The following is a 19952-nucleotide window of genomic DNA, read 5'->3' on the forward strand; positions in this document are numbered from 1 at the left end:
TGTGTGAGTGTGAGTGTGAGTGTGAGTGTGTGAATGCTGGGAATGTTAAAATAGACTCGAGGACTCAATACAACCTGCTCTTTGTGAAATGAATTCACATATTCCTCTGCGGTTCAGGGCTGAGTTCCAAAACCTAGTGTGTTGCCTATGTAGGGAGCATTTTAAGGCATCGTGATTATGCTGCCTATAAGGTTCCTCATTTTGACCAAATTCTAAGGCAGAATCACATCTGTCCTTTGACAGAGTGAATAAATTGTTAATTGAAAATATAATTTAGTCAGTTTGATTGTTTGTCTGCAGGTGAAGAAGATGCAGATGCAGGTGAAACAGGTGCGTTTCTCTCAGGAGATTCACAATCATTTCCTCTGTATCTGAAACAATGTCAGTATTAAACTTATTACAGGAACAACTTACATTAGCATTTGCTTTAATCCAGCATGTTTTAGAAAATAAACAGTATAACAAATTCTGTTCATATTTCACATTATTTACTTTATAAAACAAGCCGGGTCACATTATCCCATAATCAAAAGAAAAAATAGGATATTATATTTAACAGAAATAAATTACGCAGCTTAATTTTTTTAATATAATTTTGTTATATTTATATTTACATTATTTTTGTGACAATTATACACATTTTTCCCTCTAAATTCTCAGTACTGTCATTTAAAAGAACAACCTATTATTCGCTCATAATCAAAAGAAAAAACAGATTATATGTAATATAAACATTTAAACGTTAAATTGTGTATATATATATATATATATATATAAAATTCTCATTACTGTCATGTAAGAAAAACTATTTGCCCACAATCAAAAGGAAAAAACGTGATATTATATTTAACAAAAAAATTACGCATGTTTATTTTTAAAATATGTTTTTGGTACATTTATATTTACATTATTTTTTGTGACAATAAGCACATTTTCTCCTCCGAATTCTCATTACTGTCATGGTAGAAAAAAAACCCTACATATTATTCGCCCATAAACAAAAGAAAAAAATAGCATATTATATTTAACAAATATATTTTTGTTACATTTATATTTACATAATTTTTGTGAAAATTAAGCATATTTTCCCTCCAAATTCTCACGACTGACATATGAAAAAACGACCTATTATTTAATTTAATTACAGTATTTATTTAATTTGAGTATTTGTTGCTCTGTAGTTTATGTATGTTGATTTTGTTTTTAAATATTGTATTACAGTAATTAAAGTCTAATGAGATTCATTGTTAAGAAAAATAGGAATTATAATAATAATAATTATAAAAATAAAGCATCTAAAATAAACAAAGAAAGCAGGGTATTTGTGTTTTCTTCATATCACACAGAAATCGTTATTGGCAATATCTGTGTTGAATCTCGTTATGTTTTCTCTCTCATTACAGCTCGCAGCGCCGGAGCCGTTTCTGAGTCGAACGGTATCATATCCTTCAACTACATCATAGAAACAAACATTTCTTAAGTGTTACATTTGTGAGAAAGTCAAAGTGCTGGAGTGTTCTGGGTGGATTCTTGTTGTTAGGGGGTTCGGGGTGGTTACTAGGGTGTTGCTAAGAGTTCTTAGAGGGTTCTGGGGGGTTGCTGGGTAGTTAGGTGGTTCTGGGTGGTTACTAGGGTGTTGCTGGGTAGTCGTTAGAAGGTTCTGGGTGGTTGCTAGGGTGTTGCTAGGTAGTTAGGTGGTTCTGGTGGATACTAGGGTGTTGCTGGGTAGTCGTTAGAAGGTTCTGGGTGGTTACTAGGGTGTTGCTAGGTAGTTAGGTGGTTCTGGGTGGTTACTAGGGTGTTGCTGAGTAGTTAGGTGGTCCTGGTGGTTACTAGGGTGTTGCTGGGTAGTTAGGTGGTTCTGGGTGGTTACTAGGGTGTTGTTGAGTAGGTAGGTGGTTCTGGGTGGTTGCTAGGGTGTTGCTAGGTAGTTAGGTGGTCCTGGTGGTTACTAGGGTGTTGCTAGGTAGTTAGAAGGTGCGGGGTGGTTACTAGGGTGTTGCTAGGTAGTTAGGTGGTTCTGGTGGTTACTAGGGTGTTGCTGGGTAGTCGTTAGAGTGTTCTAGGTGGTTGCTAGGGTGTTGCTAGGTAGATAGGTGGTTCTGGGTGGTTACTAGGGTGTTGCTGGGTAGTCGTTATTATTATTATAATAATAATAATTATAAAAATAGGAATTAAAATCTTGTCAGTACATATTACAGTAATGAGAATTTGGTTGAAAAAGCCTAATAGTCATGAAAATAAATAATCAAATGACAGGTTGTGTTGTGAAACGTGACTTGGATGGTTTTTGTGGATTATAATTATTTTCATATTGTATTTTGTCCTAGACTCGACCGCTGTACTGGAGGAACCTGTGGACTCAGTGGAAGGTTTGACTGTCTGTCCTTTAATTAAGTCTTTAGGGTCAGATCATCTCGCCCTGCTGCGGTTTACTGTCCGTCACATTCAGCTGCGTGTTTACATGTGCTTTTGTGTTTCTCCTGTTCATTCTGTAGGATTTGATCTTGCTGATGCTTTCGATGAAGATATAGGTAAGAGATCATCACAAAGCTTTAGTGCATCTTTTGGGTGATTTAAATCTGGAATTACAGTGGAAAATAAAACAATCCCTGACTGTTACGGTTAATACCGTAAAGCTGTGTTGTTGCGTGTCAGTACATTAATGATGAATTATACTTACATTCTCCATCATTTAACAGAGACGGCATCCATTAGTCTTGAGCTTCTCTATGAGTCTATAACGTTTGGAATAATTACAATTATTTAATGTTTTTGAAAGAAGTCTCTTCTGCTCACCGAGGCTGAATTTATTTTTAAAAATACAGTAAAAATTGTGAAATATTATTACAATTTAAAACAGCCGTTTTCTATGTGAATATCTGTTAAACTGTAATTTATTTATGTGAATAACATTCAACATTGATAATAATCAGAAATGTGATTTCTGAAGATCATGTGACACTGAAGACTGGAGTAATGATGATGAAAATACAGCTTTGAGCACAGAAATAAATTACAGTTTAACAGATATTCACATAGAAAACGGCTGTTTTACATTGCAATAATATTTCACAATGTTGACAGTATTTTTGATCAAATAAATGCAGCCCTGGTGAGCAGAAGAGACTTCTTTCAAAAACATTGAAAATATCTTAATTATTCCAATCTCTTGACAGTCAGTGCACCATATAATTCGTGCTTGCATGTAATTTCCAAACCTCGTTAGCCTCGTCCAATGACTTTACACATATGACGCCTCACACAGCACTGCGCATGAAAAAATCCCCGCATCTCGACGGTTTGAGTGCATTTCAAGCGCTCACATAACGCATGACTGAACTGGAACAGATTCAGTGGTGTGTGTCTGATTACTGCACTCAGTTCCTTGTTAGTGATCACACACTTCATTTATCTGCTGCTCCTGGTACGGCCAGTCAAAACTGTCAATTAAAAGAGATGATTAGTGATTCAGAGTAAGATGAAGCTAAACTTATGTGCAGTGTGTGCAAATATCAGCATATCATTTATCATTTACTTTACAGAAGAGAAAGCACAACCAGAGGATCCAGGTAACAATCTATTGTATTCAAAGTTTAGCATGTCCATAAACATGCAATGTTTCTCTTAAAAGCTGCTTTGAAATTATATCATATATAAACACAATGTACAAATTCAGCTCGATTCTAAATGAATGAAGTTTCCATATTCAGTATAGAATCAATACATTTCAGAGTTTGCGTCATGTTAATTATATATTTGATTACAGTAGAGAATGCAATGGGAGATGCAGACCGGCACAGCGCAGGTCAAGACAAAGGTACGGACTTTGTGTTTTATATCATTTAGTCATATTTACGTGATCTTTTTGCAGTGCATGCTTTAGTCTTAACGCCTTTAATCTTATTATGCATTATTCTCAGGTTAAATGAAGTAAACTGAGTCTGGCCTAAATTATAATGCTTACTTGTTCTTGCTCAAGGTCTTGAGACACTAAAGATTAAAACCTTGGTAGGCAGTTTTTGTAATCAATTAAAACATGTATATAGTATAAGCATATTAAATCATATAAATGGTATAAATGCATAGAATAATCAGGATTTCAGCTCTGGGCTTCTAGGCATCAGAGATACTGATGTATAAAGCATTTCCTGGAAATAATAATAAAAAAAATAAATAAATAAAATAAAAATAAAATATTGTAAGCAATGCATTATACTCAATACATTGGCTAAATGTGTGCAGCAAAAAGCATCTAAAATAAACAAAGAAAGCAGGGTATTTGTGTTTTCTTCATATCACACAGAAATCGTTATTGGCAATATCTGTGTTGAATCTCGTTATGTTTTCTCTCTCATTACAGCTCGCAGCGCCGGAGCCGTTTCTGAGTCGAACGGTATCATATCGTTCAACTACATCATAGAAACAAATATTTCTTAAGTGTTACATTTGTGAGAAAGTCAAAGTGCTGGAGTGTTCTGGGTGGATTCTTGTTGGTAGGGGGTTCGGGGTGGTTACTAGGGTGTTGCTAAGAGTTCTTAGAGGGTTCTGGGTGGTTGCTGGGTAGTTAGGTGGTTCTGGGTGGTTACTAGGGTGTTGCTGAGTAGTTAGGTGGTTCTGGTGGTTACTAGGGCGTTGCTAGGTAGTCGTTAGAAGGTTCTGGGTGGTTGCTAGGGTGTTGCTAGGTAGATAGGTGGTCCTGGTGGTTACTAGGGTGTTGCTGGGTAGTTAGGTGGTTCTGGTGGTTACTAGGGCGTTGCTAGGTAGTCGTTAGAAGGTTCTGGGTGGTTGCTAGGGTGTTGCTAGGTAGATAGGTGGTCCTGGTGGTTACTAGGGTGTTGCTGGGTAGTTAGGTGGTTCTGGTGGTTACTAGGGCGTTGCTAGGTAGTCGTTAGAAGGTTCTGGGTGGTTGCTAGGGTGTTGCTAGGTAGATAGGTGGTCCTGGTGGTTACTAGGGTGTTGCTGGGTAGTCGTTAGAAGGTTCTGGGTGGTTGCTAGTTAGTTAGGAGGTGTGGGGTGGTTACTAGGGTGTTGCTGGGTAGTCATTATGGGGTTTTGGGTGGTTGCTAGGTAGTTGTTAGAGTTTTCCGAGTGGTTACTAGGGTGTTGCTAGGTAGTTGTTAGAAGGTTCTGTGTGGTTGCTAGGTTGTTGTTATGGGTATTGGGGTGGTTACTAGGTAGTTGTTTGGGAGTTCTGGGTGGTTACGAGGGTGTTGCTAAGTAGTTGTTAGGGGGATTTCGGTGGTTACCAGGGTGTTGCTAGGTTGTCATTATGGGTTTTGGGTGTTTGCTAGGTAATTAGGGAGTTCTGGGTGGTTGTTAGGTAATTAGGTGGTTCTGGGTGGTTACTAGGGTGTTGCTGGGTAGTCGTTAGAAGGTTCTGGGTGGTAGTTAGGAGGTGTGGGGTGGTTACTAGGGTGTTGCTGAATAGTCATTAGAGGGTTCTAGGTGTTCCTAGGTTGTCATTAGGGGGTTCTGGGTGGTTGTTAGGGTGTTGCTAGGTAGTTGTTGGGGGTTCTGGGTTGTTCACCCCTCGCATCTCTCTGATCTTAAGGTCTGTAGATGTGGCTCGGGTCCCTTCTTCAAAGCAAGTCTGTGGGATTTTTAAAAAACGGTTTCATTGTCCAGCAGGTGAAAATATTAATAATATATAGGGTTACTCATAAGTACTTATACTTAGTGTTTTGAACAAACCCCTAACACTGAGCACTAGTAACAGTGATGCTTGACTGAACAAACACCAGTAATGACATGATGATCATCTCCAGTTAATCGTCTGTAATATCTGCCGTCCCACGCAGTCTAACAGACACAAAGATCTGCTCGTCACTGATTCTGCTTCATGTGTTCAGAACAAACAGTGATCGGCTGTTACACACGTCACGTTTGCATTCAGCGCATGCAGGAACCAGTGATGTAAAACCTGGCACCGTCTCATTTGACGTTATAAAACACAAACTTTCTGACGTTTCATGGAAGAAAGGAAATAATATGGTTTGGAGTGACATGTTGAAATGAAGACATCAAAATGTTGACAAAAAGCTAAAATTATGACTTAAAAAAAAATCTAAATTACCAGATAAAAGGTCATAATTATGAGAAACAAGTCGAAATTTTGAGTCAAAATTATGACATAAAATGTCCTAATTATGAAATGGAAAGTAAATCATGGATTATCCTTTTTAGATTTATGTTATAAAACACAAACATTCTGACTAAAATAATCTAACATGTTTCATAGAAGAAAAAGTACAAGTTTTGTTGAAATTAAAAGTCAAATTTATGACATTAAATTAAAATTATAAGATTAAAAAAATCAAAATTAGGAGATAAAAGTAAAAATGATGACAAAAAGTCAATTATGAGAGTAAAAAGTCAATTACAAGATTAAGAAAAAATTATGACAAATAAAAAAATGGCATAAAAAGTCAAAAATTTGACAAAAAACATCATTATGAAAAAAATTATGAGTCAAAATTTGCATAAAATGTCATAATTATGAAATTAAAAAGTCTAAATGATGAATTACCCTTTTGGTGCCTGAGAAAATAATACAGGCTCGCAACATGTTGAAATTACAGTTATGACAAAAAGTATACATTTTGAATTATAAAAAAAATCTAAATTGAGATAAAATTTTAATTATGACAAAAGGTACATTATGAGATTTAAAAAGTCATAATTTTTAGAAAAAAAGTTGAAATTTCAAATCGAAATTGACAAAATGTCATAAATATGAAAAAAGTATAAATTATGAAACATGCTTTAGAGAGTTACGTTATAAAACAAATATTCTGACTAATATTATCTAACAGGTTTTGTGGAAGATAAGACGTATGAGGGTAATTTAGATTAGATTAGACTTGATTGTCATTGTGTTAAATCTAATCTAATCTAAATAACCCTTATTATGAAACATGTTAGATGATGTCAGTCAGAATTTATTGCGAATATCGTTGGCTCTTTGACAAATTGCTTTTGTTCCTCTTTTGTAAGTCACTTTGAAATAAAAGCATCCGCTAAATGCATAAATGTAATGGAGCGACACGAGAGAGAGTAAATGATGACAGAATAATCATGGGTCAGTTTGTATAATCAGTGAGTGTCAGAAGCCTCGTTTAAAGTAAATAAACTCCTGTTGAGCGTCTTTTGTTGCACTTTCTCTCTCTTTCATCTCCTGCAGGATCTGTAAATCAGGTTCAGTCTTGTCTGTCTGTCTTTTCCCTCACAAACACTCCTGTCACTGTGTGTGTGGAGTCTCGCTGCGCTCCGTCGAATCCTGCGGCAGTCCATGCTTCTCTGCAGCAGAGCATTGTGGGTAGACTATTGATAAGTGCCGCTGCTGCATTAGTGCTTGTGATAAATGCTGAAGCAGAAACCAACCTGTAGCCACGTGAAGCGTCTGCTTTATATCATACGCTGGATCCCCTAAACCTGGAAATATCAGAAACTGACAGCTGTAAAATAAAGCAATAAGCCCCAAGAAGCCGTGCTTTACAGTGAATTTAGGAACGACGCGAAGCTGATATAAATTCACTGTAAACCACGGCTTCACAGAGCTTATTGCTTTTATAAAACGGCTATTCCATATACGTAGTAAGGTTTCACAGAATAAAACGGAGCAAATAAAGTGTAATGATGTTAATAAAAACAGTATTCTTCCACCAAACAATGTAGTTCCTCAGAAACAGTTGTGGTTGCTACAAAGTGGTTGCCGAGCAACACACAAACGTAAACAAAGGTGTGTGTTACTTTGTAGAGTAATTTACAACAGCTTCGAACGCGGCTCAGCCAATCAGAATCAAGGACCGGAACTATCTGTTTTATAAGCTTAAAACTTCTGTAGTTAAAACACATTTTAAAACACAAAAAGTCACAATTATGACATACCAAGTCATTATGAGATAAAATATCGAAATTATGAAATAAAAGCATTCTGGCTAAAATAACCTAACATGTTTCATGGGAGAAAGAAAATAATGCAGGTTTAGAGAGAGATCAAAACAAAAAGTCAAAATTCTAACAAGTTAAAATTGAGTTTTTTTTATTTAAATTATGACAGAGAAGGTCATTATGACATTATGAGATAAAAAAAAAACAATTATGAGATTAAAAAAAACATTCTGACTAAAAATAATCTAGCATGCCTAATGGAAGAAAGAAAATAATGTGGAAAAAAAGTCTAAATAAAAGTCAAAATGTTGACATAAAATTCAAAATTATGAGTTGTAAAAAAATTATTATGACAAAAAGTCATAATTATGATAAAAAGTTTATGTCATAATGAAATAAAGTCAAAATGATGAATTATCTTTTTGGGGATTGATATCACAAAACACACTAATATCATATTTCATCGAAAGAAATCAAATTTTTTAATTAAAATTATTATGAGATAAAATGTTGAAATTATGAGATAAAAAGGTATATCATTATGACAAAAGGTTGTTTGCCATAACGTAGTATATCATAATTTTGTCTTTTTGTCATAATTGATTTTTTTATTGACTTAGTATGTCATAATTTTGACTTTTTATCTCATAATAATTTTTTAATTGGATAATTTTAACTATTTCATTATTAGTGTTAGGGGTTTGTTCAGATCACTAAGCATTAATATTTATAAGTGACACTAAATATTTTCACCTGCTGGACAATAAAACAGGTTAAGAAAATCCCACAGACTTGCTTTGAAGAAGGAGAACCACGTCTACAGACCTGAAGATGACTTCCTAGCAACGCCCTAGCAACCACACAGAACCCCCTAACAACCAGTGCTGGGTAGATTACTTACAAATTGTGATTTACTGATACGTTACTGATTACTGATTCCAGATTTTACATGACAAAAATTGTAGTTAGTAACGTTAGTAGTAATCAGATTACTTTTAGATTACTTTTTACATAACCCGTTTATCACCATATTGATATAAAAAAGAACAGAGAAAAAATAAATATTCCATTTGTTGTTATTAACAACATGAAATTACGTCAAGGTTTCCCAGTGTGTATATATATATATATATATATATATACACACACATATATATACACACACACAATTTTCTGAATGTATATAAGCGGTAGGCTATTTTAGAAAGGAACATTTAAAAGATTAAAAAAATAATTAGGCAGAATAAATAAATTATGAATAATTAATTGTATTCTGTGAATAATATATAATCATGTAATCAATAAAAAAGTACCTGTAGTCTGATTACGAGTATTTTAAAATGTAATCTAATTACAAGTACTTAATTTTGGAATCTGATTACATAATCCAGATTACATGTAATCAGTTACTTCACAGAACGGCTAATAACTACCTATGAACTCACTAGCAACCACCCAGAACTCCCTAGCAACTCCCTAGCAACCACCCAGAACTCCCTAACAACTCCCTAGCAACCACCCAGCACTCCCTAACAACTCCCTAGCAACCACTCAGAACTCCCTAGCTAGGCAGAACTCCCTAACAACTCCCTAGCAACCACCCAGAACTACCTAACAACTCCCTAGCAACCACTCAGAACACTCGAGTAACCATATATACACATACACTGACATGACTGACCTGGTGTGGGTGGTTCTGTTGCAGACAGTGGATCCGGTACGGTTGTTGGTGTTGTTTGTGGGATCGCAGTAGCAGCTATTGGTGCAATAACCGGATACTTCACCTATCAGAAGAAGAAACTGTGCTTCAAAGTCCAGAGAGGTGTGTGGGTGTTTACACTTTCACTCACATGAACATCTGAGTCTCAGATAATGCAGCGAGTGTGATGAGAACATGTGCTTTCTCTTCAGGAGACCCGGAGAGCGCCAAAGAAGAGAACGGCACGCAGAGCGACCCACAGGGTGAGCCATCCACTGCTCATTTTCACCTTTAAATCATGTTTGTCATTGAATATTATCATATTTATATAACAATAGATAGTGCTGTAAACAAGTTCTTCTCATCTGGTGGGTCTCAAATCTGCTCAGCAGTGAGAAACAGCGATGAAAGCAAATAATAAAACACAACTAACCATATAATCATGCATCATTTGGGCCTCGAAATAAACATACTACATAAACAAATAAAACATACTTACCAACTCGCAGAACGGAGAAGAAACACTCTCTTTTGCTGTTGATGTCCCAACCATCTAACGACTACCTAGCAGCACCCTAGCAACCAACCAGAACAGCCAACTACCTAGCAACCACCTATAACACCCTAACAACTACCTAGCAGCACCCTAGCAACCAAACAGAACCTTCAAACAACTAATTAGCAACCATGCAGAACCCTCTAACAACTCCTAGCAGCACCCTAGTAACGACCCTGGCAACCAACCAGAACCCCCCCCAACTGCCTAGCAACCACCCAAAACCCACAAACTACTATCTAGAAACACCCTAGTAATCACTCAGAACCCCTAACAATTACAGAGCAACACCAAACAACCAACCAGAACTCCCAACTGCCTAGCAACCACCTACAACCCCCTAACAACTTCCTAGCAACACCCTGGCAACCAACCATAACCACCTAACAACTGCCTAGCAACCACCCAGAAGCCCCTAAGTATTATCTAGCAACACCCTAGTAACCAGTCAGAACACCTAGCAACCACCTAGAACCATCAAATGACTACCTAGCAACACTATAGCAACCACCCAGAACTACCAACACCCTAGCAATCACACAGAAGCCCCTTATGACTATCCAGCAACACCCTGGCAACCACCCAGAACCCCCTAACGACTAACTAGCAACACCCTGGCAACCAGAACCCCCTAACTATTATCTAGCAACACCCCAGTAACCAGTCAGAACACCTAACAACTACCTAGCAACCACCAAGAACCCCTTAACTATTATCTAGCAACACCTTAGTAACCAGTCAGAACACTTAACAACTCCCTAGCAACCACCCAGGAGCCCCAGTGATTACTTAACAATCACCCAGAACCCCTAATGACTACCTAGCAACACCCTGGCAACCAACTAGAACCCCCAACTACCCAACAACCACCAAGAACCCCCTAACGACTACCTATCAACACCCTGGCAACCACCCAGAACCCCTACCTATTATCTAGCAACATCCTAGTAACCAGTCAGAACACATAACAGCTATCTAGCATCTTAGAAGCCCCAGTGACTACTTGGCAACCACCTAGAACCCTCAAATGACTACCTAGCAACACCCTAGCAACCACCCAGAACCCCCTAATGACTACCTAGCGACACCCTGGCAACCACCCAGAACCCAGACTTAGCCAGCTCTCAGAACTGAGGGGAAACACGTCCTCTCTTTTCCTGTTGATGTCGAAGGTTGTGTGTCCAGTCGATCATCTATAAAACAAGGCCTGTCCTGTTCATGATAATATTAATAGATTTCAGTGTTTGACTATAAAGACGTTTTGTACATTTTTATACAATGAATAAAGAATCCCAGTTTTGTGCTGGGGGACATGTGCTGTCCAGCCGTGTCCTGAAGGGAAACCAGTTGAGAAGCGCCGTCATTAACTACAGTCGCATGACACTGATGTGAAGGGCTTACTGTATTTGTGATGGTTTTGTTTTTCATCTGCAGTTTTAAACACTCTCCTGAACTCATCCTAACTCCAGCAGTGAAGCAGCCGAGTCCAGTGAAGCGACTGTGAACTGCTTTACATCGTACACAAACACATTCACAGTACAGAACGTCACAGATTAAGGCCTTTTTCATAATATCTCATCTTCCTACTGCTTCGACTACAGTTCTGGACCAGCACTAGGACTGTTAAGAATTGTTTTGAATGTATTTTCACATAGTTTGAGTGGGATGGGATGTGTGTGTGCGTGCATGCATGTGTAATTCGACAGCCTTTTGGGAGAGGCATTTCATTTCGTTACTTTAAAAAGTGTCGTTTAGTTTAATTACTGTGTCATTAATCGCAGTTTTGTCTGATTTGTAAAAAAAAGCTGATCTCACACCGTGGAATGATTCACTTTGAAATTGTGTTGTCTGACCAAATTGAATTCGTAGGACGTTTCTTTCGATTTTGTTTTTGTTTTTTAAATCCTGTAAATAATTGTTGAGTTTGAATAAAAGGGTGGTTACATTTAAATGACTATGTGCGTATTTTATTGCACAAAGTTGCATAATGCAGTAACACAAACCAGGACTGCAAATACATGAAATGTCTTTTTTAGGAGCAATTAACCTTCTTTGGAGAAAGTACCCTTTATTATTTCAGCTATTTATAACAAAACATTCTAAGATATATTAAATATAAATGTAGATAAAAATATAAAATAATGTTACTAATAATAGTAACAGTAATTTACATAGTGATATAATGCATATATATATTATTTCATGATACAGAGCAATATATATACACATACACATACACACATATATATATCTCTTCATTTTAATTTTAGTTAACATTAACTTTTTTATTATTATTAATTTCAGTTTTAGTTATTATATTAGTTCAAGTTAAACTACATGAAAATTAGAATTTGTAAAAATTTTTTTTTTTTAATTTCATGTTAACGTTAAAGTTAGTATTTATTTTATTTCAATTAACTAAAATGTTTTATGGTTTCAGATTTAGTTACTGATAATAACCCTAAAAGAAAGTAATTCAGGCTTGGACACGAGGAAAACTAAATGCTAATTTTTAGGTGAACCATCTATTAAAGATATTTTGCATTGTGACATTATTTTCCAGGCAAATAAGCACATTTCCCTCTCACATTCTTACATGTTATTGGCAGTATTTTCATGAGTTATCTCATTTGGTTTTATGACTCTTACATTTAAATCACGCTTTTTAATTTGAGGGCAGGACATCAGTCAGGCAGGAGGAGGTGAAATATATAATGCATATCGTTTTATTAGCTTTTAGGAGTCTTTAGGGTGTGTTTACTTTTTTTCTCATTTTTTTCTTCAAGGAGGGAAAATGAACAAAAACAAACAAATAAAATACACACAAAAATAAAAAAAATAATTAATTAAATATACAAACAAAATAAATAAATAAAATACACTAAATAAAAAATAAAATACACAAATAAACAAACAAATAAATATGCACAACATAATAAATTAATTAAAAAATACACACAAATAAATAAATAAAATACTCAAAATAAATAAATAAAATACTCAAAATAAATAAATAAAATACTCAAAATAAATAAAAAAACAAATAAATAAATAAAATATGCACAAAAATAATTAATAAATTAAATACAAATGCACACAAAATACACAAATATAATACTATTATATTACGTAATATAAACATTACAAGTCTTACTGATCCCAAACTTTTGACCGGTAGTGCGTATATATATATATATATATATATATATATATATATATACACATACATAAATAAATGTGTTCACTCTCCAGGTAAGTAGCATCTGGGTGTGAACTGCAAGAGCAGGAAAATAAAGTACTAATGATAATAACATTAGTAATTAATGTTTACTAAGGGAAAAAGGAAATAAAAAGAGAAATAAATTATGAGAAATCAGAAAAATGGAGGGGGGAAAATGAACAAAAACAAATAAAGAAACAAATAAAATAATAATAAAAATAAATTAATGAATTAAAAATGCACACAAAATAAATAAAATACATTAAATAAATAAATAAAATACACATAAATAAATAAATACAATACACAAATAAATAAAAAATATGCACAAAAATAATAAAAACATTTTTTTAAAAATGCACACAAAATATGTAAAATACACGAAATAAATAAATAAATAAAATACACATAAATAAATAAATACAATACACAAATAAATAAAAAATATGCACAAAAATAATAAAAACATTTTTTTAAAAATGCACACAAACAAAATAAATAAAATACATTAAATAAATAAATAAAATACACATAAATAAATAAATACAATACACAAATAAATAAAAAATATGCACAAAAATAATAAAAACATTTTTTTAAAAATGCACACAAAATATGTAAAATACACGAAATAAATAAATAAATAAAATACACATAAATAAATAAACAAACAAATAAATAAAATACGCACAAAAATAACAAAAATTAATTTAAAATACACAACAAATGAATGAATGAATGAATGTGTTCACTCTCCAGGTAAGTAGCATCTGGGTGTGAACTGTGAGAGCAGGAATGATCACTGCCATCATCCCAACAATCACGGCTTCGACTTCTTCTACGGCCTTCCCTTCACCTTCTTCAGCGACTGCAGGCCCGGAGCGGGGAAAGGCGTGCTGAAGGATGTGCAGGAGACGCTGCGGCAGACGTCTGCGCTGCTAACGCTGGCCTTCCTCACGCAGCTCGCGGTCTGCTGCGGATCCGCCTGAAGCTCCGGAAAGACAAATATGTTATGTTTATATATTAAATATATTTATATATAATATAAATGATATGACTATAAATATTTACATGTACTTCAAGTGGGGACTTCAAGTAAATATATTAGTAAGTAACTTCTAATATACTTACTTTAAGTATATTAGCAACACTTTTGCAGCCACCCAAAACACCCTAACAACACTTTAGAAACCACCTGAACACTCTAGCAACACCCTAGCAACCAACCGGCACCTATCTCATTTTACTGTAATAAAATAGGTATATTTTTGTAATACTGCAATAAAATGGATATTAATTGAACTGTAAAATACTACATACAATTTATGGTCTTTTTTTACAGTAATAAAAATTTGATTTGTTTTCTGTAAATACATTATAGGTAATGAAAGGTTCATAGTTTGGTTTTGGGAGTCCCCAACAACAGGTTGACATGCATGCAAGGTCAAAAACACTTTCATTGTCTTATAATATGCATTTATTTTTACTTCACTTGCTTAACGACTCCCAAACGATTCACTCAACGATTCATTTTTCCAAACCCCTGCTTTGCGTGACGCTAATCTGCAGTGATTGGTCGGATTGGATCTCGCCTGTAATGCCTGATAAAGCAGTGCTTGTGAGCGCAGTGCTGCTTTATGTACAGCATTACCGGGGAAACAGATATTTTACCGCTCCAAAAGCGGCACCTAGTGGCAACGAATGAATTTGCATTTTCATTCAGACCAACACGAAAACACCAACTAGTGAGCGGGCAATATGCTAATGTTTCATGTTGACGTCGACATGAAGTGGCTTGGGATTCGTTTTCAAAACGACTCGTTTAAATGATTCAGAGTCGACTCTTTCTTTTGAGAGACAATAACTTTATACACGGTGCACTTTCAGATTTAAAACTTTGCAGGATGTTTTCATTCACTTAGAGCTGTGTTACACACTGCATGAAAGGTCATTTTCAGAAATCCATAATAGGGGCACTTTAATAAAGCTTCATTTTCTTCATTCAGACTAAAATTTCTTATTTACTTCTGTTGAATTTGTGCACGTGTTTGGTGAGATTCACCCGTGATTTGCATGCATGCCTGCTTCATCATGTGGTAATGCAGAAAATATTAAACTTGTCCTAACAAATCAGCTTTACGTCTGGTTGTGTTTCCCACGCACTCATTTCATCTGCCTGCAGTGGGAAACGTCTTTGGCTTTGGTTTAAGGTGATTATGAATGGTGTGATTTATGATGTCAGACACAGAGACTGGCCTTTCCTGCTCTTCCTGTCATTGGCACACGTGCACACAACCCTCTTTGTGTCCGAGGGCTTTGCCGGAAAGAGCAAACATGGGGACAACGTGGAAGAAACGGACTGGATGATTGTAAGTGACGAGAAAAGAAGAAAGCATCAATTCATGAATCAAATATGTGACCCTGGAGCACAAAACCAGTCATAAGGGTCAATTTTTCGAAATTGAGATTTATACATCATCTGAAAGCTGAATAAATAAGCTTTCCATTGATGTATGGTTTGTTAGGATAGGACAATATTTGAAAATATGGAATCTGAGGGTGCAAAAAAAAAATCAAAATATTGAGAAAATCGCCTTTAAAATTGTCCAAACGAATTTCTTAGCAATGCATATTACTAATCAAAAATTAAGTTTTGATATATTTACGGTAGGATATTTACAAAATATCTTCATGGAACATGATCTTTACTTAATATCCTAATGATTTTTGGCATTAAAGAAAAATGCATAATTTGACCCATACAATGTATTGTTGGCTATTGCTACAAATATACCCCAGCGACTTGAGACTGCTTTTGTGCTCCAGGGTCACATATAACAATTAAAGTGATCGCTCACCCAAAAATGAAAATGTGCTGTTGATTTACTTTCCCTCAGGCCATCCAACATGTGGGTGACTTTTTGGATTCAGTAGAACAGTAAAGAAGATTTTTAGCTGGAACTGTGGTCTTTGGTGATTTATAAAGTGCAAGTCAATGGCTACCAGGACTTTGAGAGTCAAAAAACAAAACAAAAAAACAAACATGCAATGCAAAATTAATCCCCGTAGCTCCTAACGATATATTGAGGTCTTATGAAGCGAATCAATTGGTCTGTGCAAGAAACTGAACATTTACAACATTATTACTGTAATCCAGAGCCTCAGGCAAACGGTCCAGTTTGTGAATGAATCATTCTTTTGAACAGGTTCTTTTTAGTGAACTAATTGAATAAGTTCACCAAATCGGACTGAATCGTTTGAATCAGTTTGTGGCTCAAGCAGCACAGATCTACAAGTTATTCAATCAAAACTCAGTTTCAGGCGCCTTGAAAGTCACTGCGACTGGAAATGAGCCAAAATAGCGGCGGATCTGATCCTGTGATGAATGAACTGATTCAGCGCTCCAGTTCCTCCAACAATCACTGAACTGAGGAAACCGTTTGACTCGGACCGAGCGATGAGCTGTTCATATGTGCATTCATGAACCGAACACTTGAATTAAGGGGCGAAATTAATGTTTTTATGGTTTCTAATGGTATATGTAAAAAGGTGAGCTGATGAAGACTAGTTTATTCACTTTATATGCTTTAGACATGGAAAACATCCATGTTTCACATCATTATTGGCTGCTTTAATAATATAATTGCGTATACGTGATGTCATTGCATGATTACATAAACGAACTAGTGAATTGAATCAGTTAATTGAATCAAACTGTCCAAAAGAATCATATTTCCCCATTTAACTGAGGCTCTGGATTACAGGTAATATGTTGTAAATAATGTTCAGTTTCTTGCACAGACCGATCATTTCGCTTCATAAGACCTCAATATATCGTCAGGAGCCACAGGGATTCATTTTGTGTTGCCTGTTATTGCTTTTTTGACTCTCAAAGTGACGGCAGCTATTGACTTTTTATGAATCACACGTCTTAGCTTCTTTACTGTTCTACTGAAGAAGAAAAGTCACCTACATCTTGGAAGGCCTGAGGGAGAGTAAATTAACTAGGAACCCATACTAGGAATTAGTGCTCTGCATTTAACCCATCCTTAGTGCACACACACAGCAGTGAACACACACACCGTGAACACACACCCAGAGCAGTGGGCAGCCATTTATGCTGTGGCGCCCGGGGAGCAGTTGGGGGTTCGGTGCCTTGCTCAAGGGCACCTCAGTCGTGGTATTGAAGGTGGGAGAGAGCACTGTACATACACTCCCCCCACCTACAATCCCTGCCGGTACGAGACTCGATCCCGCAACCTTTGGGTTACGAGTCCGACTCTCTAACCATTAGGCCACGACTTCCCCATCATGAGAAACATGACTCACGGAGAATACCTCGTGTTTAATCACAGGTAGAATGGTGGAGACCATTAAAAGGCTCGGCCTGTCGGAGAAAACCTTGATGTACTTCACCTCTTATCACGGCGGCCACATCGAAGAGGGTTCAAACGGAGGCTGGAACGGAATCTATCGCGGTACGAAACACAAAAGCAGACATTTGGAGGAATGTTGATGCTGAACAAAAGTACAAAACTTTATATTGTTCTGTCATTACTGACCAGAGGTCATGTTAACCGAAAATTTTCTGTTATTTACGGAATTTTTTTAGCAGTGACGGACAAATCTGAAGGCCGTCCGTTACTTTGATGTGACACGTCACATTAAAGAGCGCCAAAACGGTATTTATTGCTTGAATTTTCTAATAAAATGGCCAGAATTTGAAATCTGAGACTTTGTTTCATATCAAAAGTAACAACGTACAAAACCTTGCCTATTGCGATTTATTGGATGGGAGGCGAACTGTACTGTTCATGTATCAACTGAAAACAGAATCGATTGGGATTTAAAAATAGATATTGGTTCATAAAAATGAGAAACGTCTCTAGGTTACGTATGTAACCATGGTTCCCCGAGGAAACGAGACGCTGCGTCGAGATCGCTTTGGGAACGTCCCTGCGTGACCGCGTTCTGAAGCACGTGTCAAATCAGCCCAATGGAGTCCTTTGAGGCCGCCATACTCCTGGTCGAGTGCGCTCTGACCCCCATAGGTGACGGGAGGCCAGAGGACTCGTAGACTAGTGAGATGGCCTCGACCATCCACCTACTCATAGTCCGCTTGGTCGCCGGAGATCCTTTCTTTGGTGGACCAAAGCAAACAAACAGCTGATCTGCCTTATGCCACGGGGCAGCTCTGTGTGCGTAAGCGTCCAGTGCTCTAACTGGACAGAGCAGATTAAGCCTTTCTTAGCCTACTTCCTGGAACGGAGGAGGACAGAATACCTGAAGTACTATGGGCCCTGGCGAAGAAGTGGGCACCTTAGGGACATACCTGACCCTCGGGTAAAGGAATGCCCTAACCATGCCTGGAGCAAATTCCAGGCACGAACAGAAAGTGCCTGCAGATCCCCGATCCTTTTAAGTGAGGAAACAGCGAGAAGAAAGATAGTCTTGAGCGTGAGCAACTTGACTGAAACTTCTTCTATGGGTTCAAAGGGGGCATTGCATAAGCCCTCCAGAACCACAGCCAGGTCCCATGAGGGCACCTTAGTGCGCTGTACCGGCCTCAGCCTCAGGGTGCCACGGAGGAAACAAGTTATAAGTGGGTGTCTTCCCAATGATTGACCACCCAGAAGGGCATGGTAAGCAGCTAAGGCCGCCACGTATACCTTCAGAGTGGAGGGAGATAACCCTGCGGAGAATCACTCCTGCAGAAACTCCAGAACTGTACCAATTGGGCAGTTGACTGGGTCCTGCAGTCGCTGTCCGCACCATGAAGCGAAAAGTTTCCACTTCAAGGCGTACTGTTTCCTAGTGGCGGGAGCTCTGGACTGGAGTATAGTCTCAACAACCTCAGTTGAGAGACCAGATGCTAGGAGCTGTGCCCCCTCAGGGGCCATGTCCACAACTTCCATAACTCCGGGCGGCGCCTGGCCAAATTCCCTCCAGAGGAGCTCCACCACCTCGGGGTGGATTCCCCATCCCCCGGGCCTCAGGCCCTGTCTCGACAGGATGTCTGCACCCTTATTGAGATACCCAGGGATGTAAACTGCTCTTAGTGAGAGGAGCTTCCCCTGAGCCCACAGAAGGATCTGGCGCGCCAGCTTGTACAAGGGGCGCGAACGCAGACCCCCAGTCTGCGCTGTGCCTCGGCAACAGCGGGACCGCTGCCAGCGGGATCGCGAGACTGGCCGCTCTCATCAAACACGGCCAGGCGAGAGCGGAGCATGCGCAGTGAGAGCAGCTCGCAGTCATGACAATCAATCCCCTCGAGAGCTGACCGTGCATGCTCCGCTCCCAAACAAACGACCAATGGCGTAGATTACACGGGGGACGTGTCCCCCCCACTTTTAATATCACGTAAATTCGTCCCCCTCACTTCTTCGGGCAAGTGTGTTCGCATAGAGGTTTTCAAGAGCCGGTGTCAATAAATATAGATTTAAATTCAAAGAGACAGGATAGTCTGTGCATGATCTGACTGTAGTATATAAGCAAATCATTATTATTAGTTATTGTCCAGCAGTTATCTGATTTCTAAGCCAATTAAAAGCTAGAAATGAGAGAAAAATTAAAGTTGACTATAC

General features: G+C 37.4%; 1 protein-coding gene across 3 annotated transcripts in view; it reads left to right on the top strand.

Annotated features, from left to right (window-relative positions):
• The window catches only part of si:ch211-39i22.1 (CD99 molecule (Xg blood group)), a 27803-nt gene extending 15704 nt beyond the window's left edge, over positions 1 to 12099 (top strand). The window contains exons 10-19 of one of the 3 annotated variants that reach the window (XM_016498665.1): positions 301 to 330; positions 1404 to 1436; positions 2331 to 2372; positions 2499 to 2534; positions 3546 to 3572; positions 3770 to 3820; positions 4364 to 4396; positions 9599 to 9715; positions 9805 to 9855; positions 11583 to 12099. In XM_016498665.1, coding sequence (XP_016354151.1) covers positions 301 to 330; positions 1404 to 1436; positions 2331 to 2372; positions 2499 to 2534; positions 3546 to 3572; positions 3770 to 3820; positions 4364 to 4396; positions 9599 to 9715; positions 9805 to 9855; positions 11583 to 11611 — 449 coding nt within the window. In that variant the 3' untranslated portion in view covers positions 11612 to 12099. Of the gene's footprint in view, positions 1 to 296; positions 331 to 1403; positions 1437 to 2330; positions 2373 to 2498; positions 2535 to 3545; positions 3573 to 3769; positions 3821 to 4363; positions 4397 to 9598; positions 9716 to 9804; positions 9856 to 11582 lie in introns of all 3 variants that reach the window. The other 2 variants (XM_016498666.1, XM_016498667.1) reach the window with 2 other exon arrangements.
• Positions 12100 to 19952: the final 7853 nt, after the last annotated feature.

The sequence above is a fragment of the Sinocyclocheilus anshuiensis genome, unplaced genomic scaffold, assembly GCF_001515605.1.
Source record: "Sinocyclocheilus anshuiensis isolate Anshui unplaced genomic scaffold, SAMN03320099.WGS_v1.1 scaffold1123, whole genome shotgun sequence".
NCBI lineage: Eukaryota > Metazoa > Chordata > Actinopteri > Cypriniformes > Cyprinidae > Sinocyclocheilus > Sinocyclocheilus anshuiensis.